Below are 13,594 nucleotides of genomic sequence, written 5' to 3'. Positions count from 1 at the left end.
ATTTCTCCTCCTTACACGAGTCATCACAACAACGCCGGTCAACTGCTGTTTGTGTATGAGAAATCGGTTGGAAGCTTTCCCCATGTCAGCAAGTTGTAGGTGTCGCCACCGGCGCCAACCGTGTGTGAATGCTGTGAAAAGCTAATGATTTGCATATGACAGCATCTTCTTCAATTTCGAGTCTGTAGCACGTCATCATCGTGGTGTAGCAATTTTAATGTCCAGTTGTGTATACTGAATTTGTGCACCATTGTTTACAGAAAATACTTTTATTTGCGTTTGTTAATATAAATAGGAGAGGGTGAAAGGCTGGAAGCGTTGTGAGGATCGGAACGTCGGCCGGTGTCAGCGTGGCCCATCGTATCCGGAGCCCTCGAGACAGGCCCGCGTCCAGGCGTCCACCCGCTGCTGGATCTCCGGGGAGAGCTTCTCGCGGCCGTCGCCCACCTTGCCGCTGCGCATGAAGGTCTGGTCGGAGGAGGTGGGCCGCAGTCCGACCCCCACGCGCTGGTCGTCCACCAGGCCCTCGAAGTTGACGGCGCGGTTGTCGCGCATCTTCTGGAAGCTGAGGTGGTCCAGCAGCTGCGGCAGCTTCTCGGCCGGCACCGGCCTCTCCAGGAAGTCCGCCACCTTGCGGACCACGGCAGCCAGGTCCTGCAAGGTCAGACGTACACCCGTATAGCTTCGTGGGAACCTCACCACAGTGCGTATTTACACTGAAGCGACAAAGAAACTGGTATAGGCATGCGTATTCCAATACAGATATACACTCCTGGCCATTAACAATGCTACACCACGAAGATGACGTGCTACAGACGCGAAATTTAACCGACAGGAAGAAGATGCTGTAAAATGCAAATGATTAGCTTTTCAGAGCATTCACACAAGGTTGGCGCCAGTGGCGACACCTACAACGTGCTGACATGGGGAAAGTTTCCAACCCTTTTTTCAAACACAAACAGCAGTTGACCCGCGTCGCCTGGTGAAAAGTTGTTGTGATGCCTCGTTTAAGGAGTAGAAATGCGTACCATCACGTTTCCGACTTTGATAAAGGTCGGATTGTAGCCTATCGCGATTGCGGTTTATCGTATCGCGACATTGCTGCTCGCGTTGGTCGAGATCCAATGACTGTTAGCACAATATGGAATTGGTGGGTTCCGGAGGGTAATACGGAACGTCGTGCTGGATGCCAACGGCCTCGTATCACTAGCAGTCGATATGACAGGCTCTTATCCGCATGGCTGTAATGGATCGTGCAGCCACGTCTCGATCCCTGAGTCAACAGATGGGGACGTTTGCAAGACAACAACCATCTGCACGAACAGTTCGACGACGTTTGCAGCAGCATGGACTTTCAGCTCGGAGACCGTGGCTGCGGTTACCCTTGACGGTGTATCACAGACAGGAGCGCCTGCGATGGTGTACTCTACGACGGACCTGGATGCACGAATGGCAAAACGTCATTTTTTCGGATGAATCCAGCTTCTGTTTAAGCCGTCATGATGGTCGCATCCGTGTTTGGCGACATCGCGGTGAACGCACGTTGGAAGCGTGTATTCGTCATCGCCATACTGGCGTATCACCCGGCGTGATGGTATGGGGTGCCATTGGTTACACGTCTCGGTCACCTCTTGTTTGCATTGACGGTACTTAGAACAGTGGACGTTACATTTCAGATGTGTTACGACCCGTGGCTCTACCTTTCATTCGATCCCTGCGAAACACTACATTCAGCAGGATAATGCCCGACTGCATGTTGCAGGTACTGTAAGGGCGTGAAAATGTAATCAGATGTTAGTTCTAGTATGATATATTTGTCCAATGAATACCCGTTTGTCATCTCCATTTCTTCTTGGTGGCCGGCCGTGGTGGTCTAGCGGTTCTAGGCGCTCAGTCCGGAACCGCGCGACTGCTACGGTCGCAGGTTCGAATCCTGCCTCGGGCATGGATGTGTGTGATGTCCTTAGGTTAGTTAGGTTTAAGTAGTTCTAAGTTCTAGGGGACTGATGACCACAGATGTTAAGTCCCATAGTGCTCAGAGCCATTTGACCCATTTTTTTTCTTCTTGGTGTAGCAATTTTAATGGCCAGTAGTGTACGTAAATACACTGGTGTCCAAAATTTAACGACGAAATTAACTTTCGCGTGATGTTTCACTGGAATGTAACATACCTCGATGAAACTTGGACCACACATAGAAAGAACTGCTAAAATATAGTGCAGAATGTAACTGAAATAAATAAGCAATGAGATGAAAAGAAATGACACTTTTATTAGAAAACAATAATTAAACCGAACCTGTGATTGCACGCTTTCTCGGCGTGTTCTCAACAGCTCAGGACTTGACATAAACAGCATCAGGAGGCACTGGCACCTGGATGTCCTCCCGAAGATCTATAAGAAGAATGTCCCACTGCGTCTTATACTGAACACCATAAATTCACCGACATATGGGATAGCGAAGCATCTAGCGCAGTTACTAAAACCACTCGTTGTTCACTGACCACATCGTGTCAAGAACTCGACAGAATTTGTTCTGATGGTTACGCATGGACGAGACGGACCTTCTAGTCAGCTTGATACGTGGCAATATCACTGTGGAGACAGAAGAGAACGGATGCCAACTCTTCTTGATCACTTTGACCAAGAGAAATCCGGCCGGTACGTTGGGTCACTGCGTCTATAGGAAGAAGACGCACAAGGACCGCAATGATGAGCTCAGACATTATGAATGCCTCCTGGAGGTGTTGCGGACACGTGCGCTGTAAGGAAAGAATGCAAGCGGGAGAGACGGATCGGCAGCCATAGCGAAGATACGGGCCGCAAATGCGGAAATGCACTGATCTAAGCGGTTTTCACAAAGGGCATATTGTTGTGGCGCTGCGGCTGAAAACGAGAATCTCTGAAACGACGAAGCACTTGGCGCGGTAACAAAAGTATGTAAGTGCAGCAGACAAGGGCCGGGGGATGACAAGCGAAGATATGGGCTGCAAATGAGGAAATCCTTCGAGATAGACGACTTTGACGAAGGGTAGATTATTATTACGCAGGAAAATTGAAATGGCGTGGGAGTCGGGACAGGTTCCATCAGACTGGACGAAAGCAGTAATCACACCAATCCTTAAAAATGGAAACAGAAAAGATTGTAACAACTACAGAGGTACCTCTTTAATCAGCGTTGTGGGTAAAATCTTCTCAGGTATTGTTGAAAGGAAAGTGCGAGTATTAGTTGAGGACAACTTGGATGAAAATCAGTGTGGGTTTAGGCCTCTTAGAAGTTGTCAGCACCAGATCTTTAGCTTACGGCAAATAATGGAGAAGTGTTACGAGTGGAACAGGGAATTGTATCTATGCTTTATAGATCTAGAAAAGGCATATGACCGGGTTCCTAGGAGGAAGTTATTGTCTGTTCTACGAGATTATGGAATAGGAGGCAAACTTTTGCAAGCAATTAAAGGTCTTTACATAGATAGTCAGGCAGCTGTTAGAGTTGACGGTAAATTGAATTCATGGTTCAGAGTAGTTTCAGGGGTAAGACAAGGCTGCAACCTGTCTCCACTGTTGTTCATATTATTTATGGATCGTTTGTTGAAAGCAATAGACTGGCTGGGTGAGATTAAGATATGTGAACACAAAATAAGCAGTCTCGCATACGCGGATGACTTAGTTGTGATGGCAGATTCGATTGAAAGTTTGCAAAGTAGTATTTCAGAGCTAGATCAGAAATGTAAGGACTATGGTATGAAGATTAGCATCTCCAAAACGAAAGTAATGTCGTGGGAAAGAGATATAAACGGATTGAGTGCCAAATAGGAGGAACAAAGTTAGAACAGGTGGACAGTTTCAAGTACTTAGGATGCATATTCTCACAGGATGGCAACATAGTGAAAGAACTGGAAGCGAGGTGTAGCAAAGCTAATGCAGTGAGCGCTCAGCTACGATCTACTCTCTTCTGCAAGAAGGAAGTCAGTACCAAGACAAAGTTATTTGTGCACCGTTCAATCTTTCGACCAACTTTGTTGTATGGGAGCGAAAGCTGGGTGGATTCAGGTTACCTTATCAACAAGGTTGAGGTTACGGATATGAAAGTGGCTAGGATGATTGCAGGTACTAGTAGATGGGAACAATGGCAGGAGGGTGTCCACAATGAGGAAATCGAAGAAAAACTGGGAATGAACTCTATAGATGTAGCAGTCAGGGCGAACAGGCTTAGATGGTGGGGTCATGTTACACGCATGGGAGAAGCAAGGTTACCCAAGAGACTCATGGGTTCAGCAGTAGAGGGTAGGAGGAGTCGGGGTAGACCGAGTAGAAGGTACCTGGATTCGGTTAAGAATGATTTTGAAGTAATAGGCTTAACATCAGAAGAGGCACCAATGTTAGCACTGAATAGGGGATCATGGAGGAATTTTATAAGGGGGACTATGCTCCAGACTGAACGCTGAAAGGCATAATCAGTCTTAAATGGTGTTGATGATGATGATGATGATGGTGAAGATGGTCAAATGTTCACGTGCTACTGTCATCAGCACCAAGGGAAGAGGTAGCAGGACAGTGAAATTACCACTAGGCGCTAAATGGTTGGACGTCCATCTCTTCACAGAACGTGGGCTTCGAAGGCTTGTCTGCTCTGTAAATTAGGACAGATGGTGATCTGTCGTGTTTCTGCCGAAAGAGCACAATGTTGGGGCACGCATTAGTGTTTCGGAGCACACCTTTCATCGTACATGGTTGAACATGGATCTCCGCAGCAGACTACTCCTACGTGTTCACATGTCGTCACAACGACATCGTCAGTTACGAGTGCAGTGGCCAAGGGACCATCGGCATTCTACATCTACATGTATACTCCGCTAGTCACCTAGCGGTTTATGGCGGAGGGCACAATTCACGCCAAAGTCATATTCCCCCCCCCATCTGCTCCATTCGCGGATCGCGCGAGGGAAAAACGACTGTCTGAACGCCTCAGTACGAGCTCTTATTTCCCTTATCTTTGAATGGTGATCATCGCGCGATTTGAAAGTTTGTGGTAATAGTATATGCTCTATATCCACGGTGAAGATCGGATTTCGGAATTAGTGAGCAGCCCCTTCTGTTCAGCGCGTCGTCTATCTACAAGTGTGTCCCACTTCAAACTTTCTATGAGATTTGTAACGCTCTCGCGATGGCTCAATGTACCAGTCACGAATCTTGCCGCTCTTCTTTGCACCTTATCAATCTCTTGAATCAGACCCAACTGGTAAGGGTCCCATACAGACGAACAATAAGACTGCACGAACTAACGTATTGTAAGCTATTTCCTTTGTTGAAGGACTGCATCGCTTCAGGATTCTACCAATAAAACACAATCTAGAGTTCGCCTTACCCGTTACTTGTGTAATCTGATCATTCCACTTGAGATCATTTCGAATAGTCACACCCAGATACTTGGCGGACGTTACCGCTTCCAAAGACTGGGCATTTATTTTGTACTCGTACATTAATGGGGATTTTCGCCTCGTTATACGCAGTAATTTACACTTAATAATATTGAGATATAACTGCCAGTCATTACACCACGCATTTATTTTCTGCAAATCCTCACTGATTTGTTCACAACTTTCGTGTGACACTACTTTCCTGTAGACTACAGCATCATCGGCAAACAGCCTAAGGCCGCTGTCAATACCATCAACCAGATCGTTTATGCAAATCGTAAAAAGCAGAGGATCTATTACGCTGCCCTGGGGCACACCTGAAGTTACTCTTGTTTCTGTTGAAGTCACCCCGTTCAGGAGGACATACTGCTTCCTGTTAGAAAACTTTCTGTCCAACCGCATATGTTATCGGATAGACCGTAAGCGTTGGTCAATGGAAATATATCGGATCTTCGAGGTGAATCGCATTTTTTCTGCATTTGGTGGATGGTCGTCTCCATAAACGCCGTCAAGAGGTGAACGGCGCCTCAGAAATGTGTTGCGTGCCAAGGAGACAGACTGGTGGGATACTTCAGACAGTTTTCTGTGCTTGCATGCTGCTAGCATGAGTTTCTTAGAAGTAGATACCTTAGGGGTTGCGAAGCAACTCAAATCGCTTGATACGGGCAAATCTTCAGGTCCAGATTGTATACCGATTAGGTTCCTTTCAGATTACGCTGATACAATAGCTCCCTACTTAGCAATCATATACAACCGCTCGCTCACCGATAGATCTGTACCTACAGATTGGAAAATTGCGCAGGTCGCACCAGTGTTTAAGAAGGGTTGTAGGAGTAATCCATCGAACTACAGACCTATATCATTGACGTCGGTTTGCAGTAGGGTTTTGGAGCATATACTGTATTCAAACATTATGAATCACCTCGAAGGGAACGATCTATTGATACGTAATCAGCATGGTTTCAGAAAACATCGTTCTTGTGCAACGCAGCTAGCTCTTTATTCGCTCGAAGTAATGGCCGCTATCGAAAGGGGATCTCAAGTTGATTCCGTATTTCTAGATTTCCGGAAAGCTTTTGACACCGTTCCTCACAAGCGACTTCTGATCAAGCTGCGGGTCTATGGAGTATCGTCTCAGTTGTGCGACTGGATTCGTGATTTCCTGTCAGGAAGGTAGCAGTTCGTAGTAATAGACGGCAAATCATCGAGTAAAACTGAAGTGATATCAGGTGTTCCCCAGGGAAGCGTCCTGGGACCTCTGCTGTTCCTGATCTACATAAATGACCTGGGTGACAATCTGAGCAGTTCTCTTAGGTTGTTCGCAGATGATGCTGTAATTTACCGTCTAGTAAGGTCATCCGAAGACCAGTATCACTTGCAAAGCGATTTAGAAAAGATTGCTGTATGGTGTGGCAGGTGGCAGTTGACGCTAAATAACGAAAAGTGTGAGGTGATCCACATGAGTTCCAAAAGAAATCCGTTGGAATTCGATTACTCGATAAATAGTACAATTCTCGAGGCTGTCAATTCAACTAAGTACCCGGGTGTAAAAATTACGAACAACTTCAGTTGGAAAGACCACATAGATAATATTATGGGGAAGGCGAGCCAAAGGTTGCGTTTCATTGGCAGGACACTTAGAAGACGCAACAAGTCCACCAAAGAGACGGCTTACACTACACTCGTTCGTCCTCCGTTAGAATATTGCTGCGCGGTGTGGGACCCTTACCAGGTGGGATTGACGGAGGACATCGAAAGGGGGCAAAAAAGGGCAGCTCGTTTTGTATTATCACGTAATAGGGGAGAGAATGTGGCAGATATGATACGCGAGTTGGGATGGAAGTCATTAAAGCAAAAATGTTTTTCGTCGCGGCGAGATCTACTTACGAACTTTTAGTCACCAACTTTCTCTTCCGAATGCGAAAATATTTTGTTGAGCCCCACTTAAATAGGTAGGAATGATCATCAAAATGAAATAAGAGAAATCAGAGCTCGAACAGAAAGGTTTAGGTGTTCGTTTTTCCCGCGCGCTGTTCGGGAGTCGAATGGTAGGGAGATAGTATGATTGTGGTTCGATGAACCCTCTGCCAAGCACTTAAATGTGAATTGCAGAGTAATCATGTAGATGTAGATGTAGATGTAGATGCATGGGACCTGTGGTAGTAATCGAAGGCACGCTGATGGCTGCGAACCATCTGCATCCCTTCATGCTTGATGTCTTCCCCGACGGCGATTCATCTTGTCCGTGTCTCGGAGCCAGAACAGTGCTGCAGTAGTTTGAGGAGCATTATCGTGAACTCACGTTGATGTCTCCGCGACTAAATTCGCCTGATGTAAATGCTGTGGAACCCATGTGGGTCACTATCGGGCGCCGTCACCGCATACGCAAATTACCGGCCCGTTATTTACGCCAATTATGTGACCTGTGCGCAGACATTTAATACCACATGCCTCCACAAAAGTACCAACGAATTGTTGGATCCTGGCGCGCAGAATCAGTGAAGTACTTCGTTCCAAAGATGGACTAACAAGCTATCAAGCAGGCAGTCATAATGTTTTGGCTCATCAGCGTGTGAAACAAGTCTGAGAAAAATTTGCTAGTACAACAAAGTTCTACCTAAAACAACTTTTCGTTGCATATTTTTATATGTCAATATAAACGAATTATATGTTATTTATGATTCTTGAGTTTCTCCCGGCGTATTTGATAATCAAAATATCCACGGGTGTACTGCCGGTCTACAGTGTCCAACGGGCACAATATTTCGGCGATCATATATGTCGCCATCATCAGGTGAACTGACGGACTGAGCAGATTCAACGTGCCCTCCGCCCAACCACTACAGCACAACCTGTGGAGATGGATGAAATGACGAGGGAGGAGGTGGGCACAGCGTTTATTCCATATACAGGCGCACTCTCGGGGACAATCGCCTGCATTTTGAAGAAACACCGGGTCGGAACTCTGTTTTGTTCTCCTAATAAAACACGTGCACTGGTGGGAAGCGCCAAAGATGACCTCGGTCTGAGGAAGGCCGGCGTGTACCAGATTCCGTGTGAAAGTGGCAAGTCGTATATTGGTCAGTCGATGCGTACCGTCGAGGATCGATGACGTGAACACCAGAGGCACACTCGACTGATGTATCCGAGCAAGTCGGCGGTCGCTGAACATTGTTTGTCGGAAAATCACGCTATGGAGTATGAACGCACGAGGATTCTGGTACAGACATCGAGATTCTGGGACAGCGTTGTTAGAGAGGCCATCGAAATTCGCACCAATGACGACTATAATCTTAGCGAGGCTTGGGAACCAGCGATTGGGTTAATCAAGAGTAAATCGAGCAAACGTATAGTTGTGACGACCACGGCGGACAGAGCCATCACACCGACGTCATCTCAGACGCCGTCGCAATCTGTTGCACCGGGCGACCGCGGCGCGGAGCGCGGACGGCGGAGGGAGCGCGCCGCGGGCGGAGGGTATTTAAATCGGCGGCCGCCGCGACCGAACCCAGTTCCCTCTGAGCAGCCATAGCGTACGGATCTCCGTGCCGGCACGTTCACAGGAGCTCAGTCCGTTAGTTCACCTGATGATGGCGACATGTATGATCGCCGAAATATTGTGCCCGTTGGACACTATAGACCGGCAGTACACTCGTGGATATTTTGATTATATGTTATGTTTTATAAAATAAAACTGTGTTGCATGAAGAATTTCATTGGACTGGGTGGTGGCTAGTGTACAGTGATTGGACAAAAATATGGGAACTCCTCGAGAAATCCACGGTTCAAAATAAACGGAGCTGTTAGCCAACGCTGCAGGGACCACGAGCAGCACCTGTGAGATGTCATCAACACGGTGCAACTGTGGGTCGCGGTCAGAACACTGTTCTGTGAAGTTGTGAGTGCGTTGTGTCGGATCTAAGTAAATTCGAATGTAGGCGAATTATTGGGTCCCGTGTGATGGCTGCTCCCGCAACCAAGGCAATGGAAGTGATTGGTATTTTCAAGAGGCACCATATCGAAGACTCGCACTGCGTTTAGGGAACGTGTACGATATTGTGTGTCGAGTGATGATGACAAACGGTCATTGCAGGGGCTTTTGAAGATAGATAAGACGACAACAGCTGAAAGAGTCGCTACAGAACTGAATGTCGCGCTCGCGAACCTGTCAGCACCAGAACACGAACGGAGCTCCATGAACTGGGAACTGAAGAACATGCTGGATTGCCCATAATAGGAAAACGTGGTGCAGAAGCTATAAAATCTGTACTATAGAGTTATGGAAGAAAGTCATTTGGTTGGGTTGAGTTGTTTGGGGGAAGAGACCAAACAGCGAGGTCATCGGTCTCATCGGATTAGGGAAGGACAGGGAAGGAAGTCGGCCGTGCCCTTTCAAAGAAACCATCCTGGCATTTGCCTGGAGCGATTTAGGGAAATCACGGAAAACCTAAATCAGGATGGCCGGACGCGGGATTGAACCGTGGTCCTACCGAATGCGAGTCCAGTGTTTAACCACTGCGCCACCTCGCTCGGTAAAGTAATTTGGCCAGATAAGTCTTGTTTCATACTATTTCCAGATTCTGGTCGAGTTTATGTCCCTAGGTTATCGCCGAAAGCGTATACCCAGCATTGAAGTGGCAAGAAGTCTGGTAATGTTTTATTCGGGACTAATCATCTGTATGCTGATAATATACTCTAAAGCATTCCAGTAACACTCCGTCTTCCAATATTCTTAGTGCCATAGCTAAAACCCAGGAAAAAACCCTGCGATATGCAGTAAAATAAAGGGGTCTTCTTTTAGAGACAAGTGGCGCTGTTAACAGGAGAAAACAATTGCCTTGTTTTGTGGTTGTATGATTGAAGCACAGTGAAAATCGTGAGTCTTTTACCTTGTGCTCGTCGGTTTCGTCCAAAGTACACTACTGGACATTAAAATTGCTACACCAAGAAGAAATGCAGATGATAAACGGGTATTCATTGGACAAATGTATTATACTAGAACTGACATGTGATTACATTTTCACTCAATTTCGGTGCATAGATCCTGAGAAATCAGTATCCAGAACAACCACCTCTGGCCGTAATAACGGCCTTGATACGCCTGCACATTGAGTCAAACAGAGCTTGGATGGCGTATACAGGTACAGCTGCCCATGCAGCTTCAACACGATATCACAGTTCATCAAGAGTAGTGACTGGCGTATTGTAACGAGACAGTTGCTCGGCCACCATTGACCAGACGTTTTCAATTGGTGAGAGATCTGGAGAATGTGCTGGCCAGGGCAGCAGTCGAACATTTTCTGTATCCAAAAAGGCCCGTACAGGACCTGCAACATGCGGTCGTGCATTATCCTGATGAAATGTAGGATTTCGCAGGGATCGAATGAAGGGTAGAGCCACGGGTCATAACACATTGGAAATGTAACGTCCACTGTTCAAAGTGCCGTCAATGCGAACAAGAGGTGACCGAGACGTGTAACCAATGGCACCCCATACCATCACGCAGGGTGATAAGCCAGTATGGCGATGACGAATACACGCTTCCAATGCGCGTTCACGGCGATGTCGCCAAACACGGATGCGACCATCATGATGCTGTAAACAGAACCTGGATTCATCCGAAAAAATGACGTTTTGCCATTCGTGCACCCAGGTTCGTCGTTGAGGACACCATCGCAGGCTCTCCTGTCTGTAATGCAGCGTCAAGGGTAACCGCAGCCATGGTCTCTGAGCTAATCGTCCATGCTGCTGCAAACGTCGTCGAACTGTTCGTGCAGATGGTTGTTGTCTTACAAACGTCCCCATCTGTTGACTCAGGGATCGAGACGTGGCTGCACGATCCGTTACAGCCATGTGGATAAGATGCCTGTCATCTCGACTACTAGTGATACGAGGCCGTTGGGATCCAGTACGGCGTTTCGTATTACCCTCCTGAACCCACCGACTCCATATTCTGCTAACAGTCATTGGATTTCGACCAACGCGAGCAATAACATCGTGATACGATAAACCGCAATCGCGATAGGCTACAGTCCGACCTTTATCAAAGTCGGAAACGTGATGGTACGCATTTCTCCTCCTTACACGAGGCATCACAACAACGTTTCCCCAGGCAACGCCGGTCAACTGCTGTTTGTGTATGAGAAATGGGTTGGAAACTTTCCTCATGTCAGCACGTTGTAGGTGTCGCCACTGGCGCCAACCTTGTGTGAATGCTCTGAAAAGCTAATCATTTGCATATCACAGCATCTTCTTCCTGTCGGTTAAATTTCGCGTCTGTAGCACGTCATCTTCGTGGTGTAGCAATTTACTGGCCAGTAGTGTATATTCAGACCTAAAATATGAGGAATGTAGTAGTTATCACTGGTAAACAAAACATTATTTGAACTTTTGTGTGCTTTGCTCATAAAAGGATATACTCTTCTTTTCTTAATCTCAGTGGTTGAAAGGTACGAGGGCTGACTGAAAACTAATGCCTCCACATTCGGTAATTGGGTTTGGCTGGAATATTTTAACAAATCAAACGCAAACATCATGCTTAGAATGTGATTTTTAACTACCAGTATTCACTTTTCCACATAATCACCAGCCAATTGGATACATGTTTGCCAACGCTGAACAACTTCTCTGAAGCCGTCACGGAAGAAGTCGACACTCTGTTTCTGCAACCACCGTCTCACCGTCCTGTCTACGTCTTCATCAGAAGCATAATGATGTCCCAGCAGATCGTCTTTCATTATCGGGAACAGATGGGTGTCAGACGGTGCTAAATCTGGACTGTATGGAAGATTAAGTCTCTGAAGTTCTGCTGTCGTGGTACGTGACGTGTGTGGTTTGACATTGTCAGGCTGCAAGAAAACATTTCTTTTTTCCAGAATGAGATTTTCACTCTGCAGCGGAGTGTGCGCTGATATGAAACTTCCTGGCAGATTAAAACTGTGTGCCGGACCGAGACTCGAACTCGCGACCTTTGCCTTTCGCGGGCAAGTGCTCTACCAACTGAGCTACACAAGCACGACTCTTTCAGAAGTGCTAGGTTCGCAGGAGATCTTCTGTTAGGTTTGGAAGGTAGGAAACGAGGTACTGGCAGAAGTAAAGTTGTGAGGACGGGGCGTGAATCGTAGCTCAGTTGGTAGAGCACTTGCCCGCGAAAGGCAAAGGTCCCGAGTTCGAGTCTCGGTCCGGCACACAGTTTTAATCTGCCAGGAAGTTTCCTTTTCCTTTCGGATCCTTGTTTGCCGTCGTTTCATATTTCGCAGCGTTATGATGTAATACTCTGAATTTTTCGTTGTTCCACGATCAAGGAAATCAACATGGATAACACCACCTGCGTCCCAGAACACTGATTTTTCCAGCTGAGGGCTGCGTCTTGAATTTCTTTTCCTGAGGCGAGTCTTCGTGTCGATATTCCTTAGACTGACGTTTCGTCTCCGGGTCGTAATGGTGTACCCACGTTTAGTCTCTTGTCACAATTGAACCGAGAAAGGCGTCACCTTCATTCTCATAACGCGAGAAGAGTTCCTGGCAAGTTTCAAGTCTGTGCGGTTTCATTTCAGTAGTCAGCGTCCGGGGTACCCACCGTGCACAGATCTTCCATTAGCCAAGCAAAGCAATAATGTGAGGCACACGTTCTTGTGAAATGCCAGTTGTGCTTTCAATTTCTCTCTGAGTGATACAACGATCGTCCTGGATCAATGTGTCAACATTTTGCTTGTGAAACTCGCTGGTTGCTGTCATAGCACGTCCTACTTTTTATTTGTCACGTAGGTCAGATGATCGCGCCTCAACATCTTTAAACTTACTCGCCCAACGACGCACAGTACTCACATCAACACAATCACCATAAACTGCTTTCATTCTATGCTGAATCTCCTTAGGGGTGACACCTTCTGCTGTCAAGAATTCAGCGGGTGCACATTGCTTAAATCGCATTGCCCGACCGTCTGCGATGTGTTCCATACTTGACACTGTAACAACACAACCTTTCAATGCTAAGACTTCCCGCCAACTGGAGCTGTAGAGAAGAGACTACGGAACAAGCCAGTACCTGCTGCATACCAATGCTGCCAACTGTTGAAAGTTACGATGGTGGAGGGATTGCGTCTTACAAGGGATTGCTGAAATTATGTAGCTTTGGTACAACACAGAAGGTCTGGTGAAAATCAAATGATTGGTCTA

At 46.8% G+C, this 13,594-nt stretch overlaps 1 protein-coding gene across 1 annotated transcript in view; it reads right to left on the bottom strand.

Moving 5' to 3' along the window:
• Positions 1-345: 345 nt before the first annotated feature.
• Positions 346-13,594, bottom strand: part of LOC126209867 (luciferin sulfotransferase-like) — a 108,469-nt gene continuing 95,220 nt past the window's right edge. Inside the window, exon 7 of the mRNA XM_049938992.1 lies at positions 346-654. Coding sequence (XP_049794949.1) covers positions 346-654 — 309 coding nt within the window. The remainder of the gene's footprint in view (positions 655-13,594) is intronic.

Source organism: Schistocerca nitens, chromosome 10, assembly GCF_023898315.1.
Source record: "Schistocerca nitens isolate TAMUIC-IGC-003100 chromosome 10, iqSchNite1.1, whole genome shotgun sequence".
Lineage (NCBI taxonomy): Eukaryota > Metazoa > Arthropoda > Insecta > Orthoptera > Acrididae > Schistocerca > Schistocerca nitens.
Note: the sequence above shows the minus strand (reverse complement) of the source record. Positions and strands in the feature narration are given on the sequence as shown.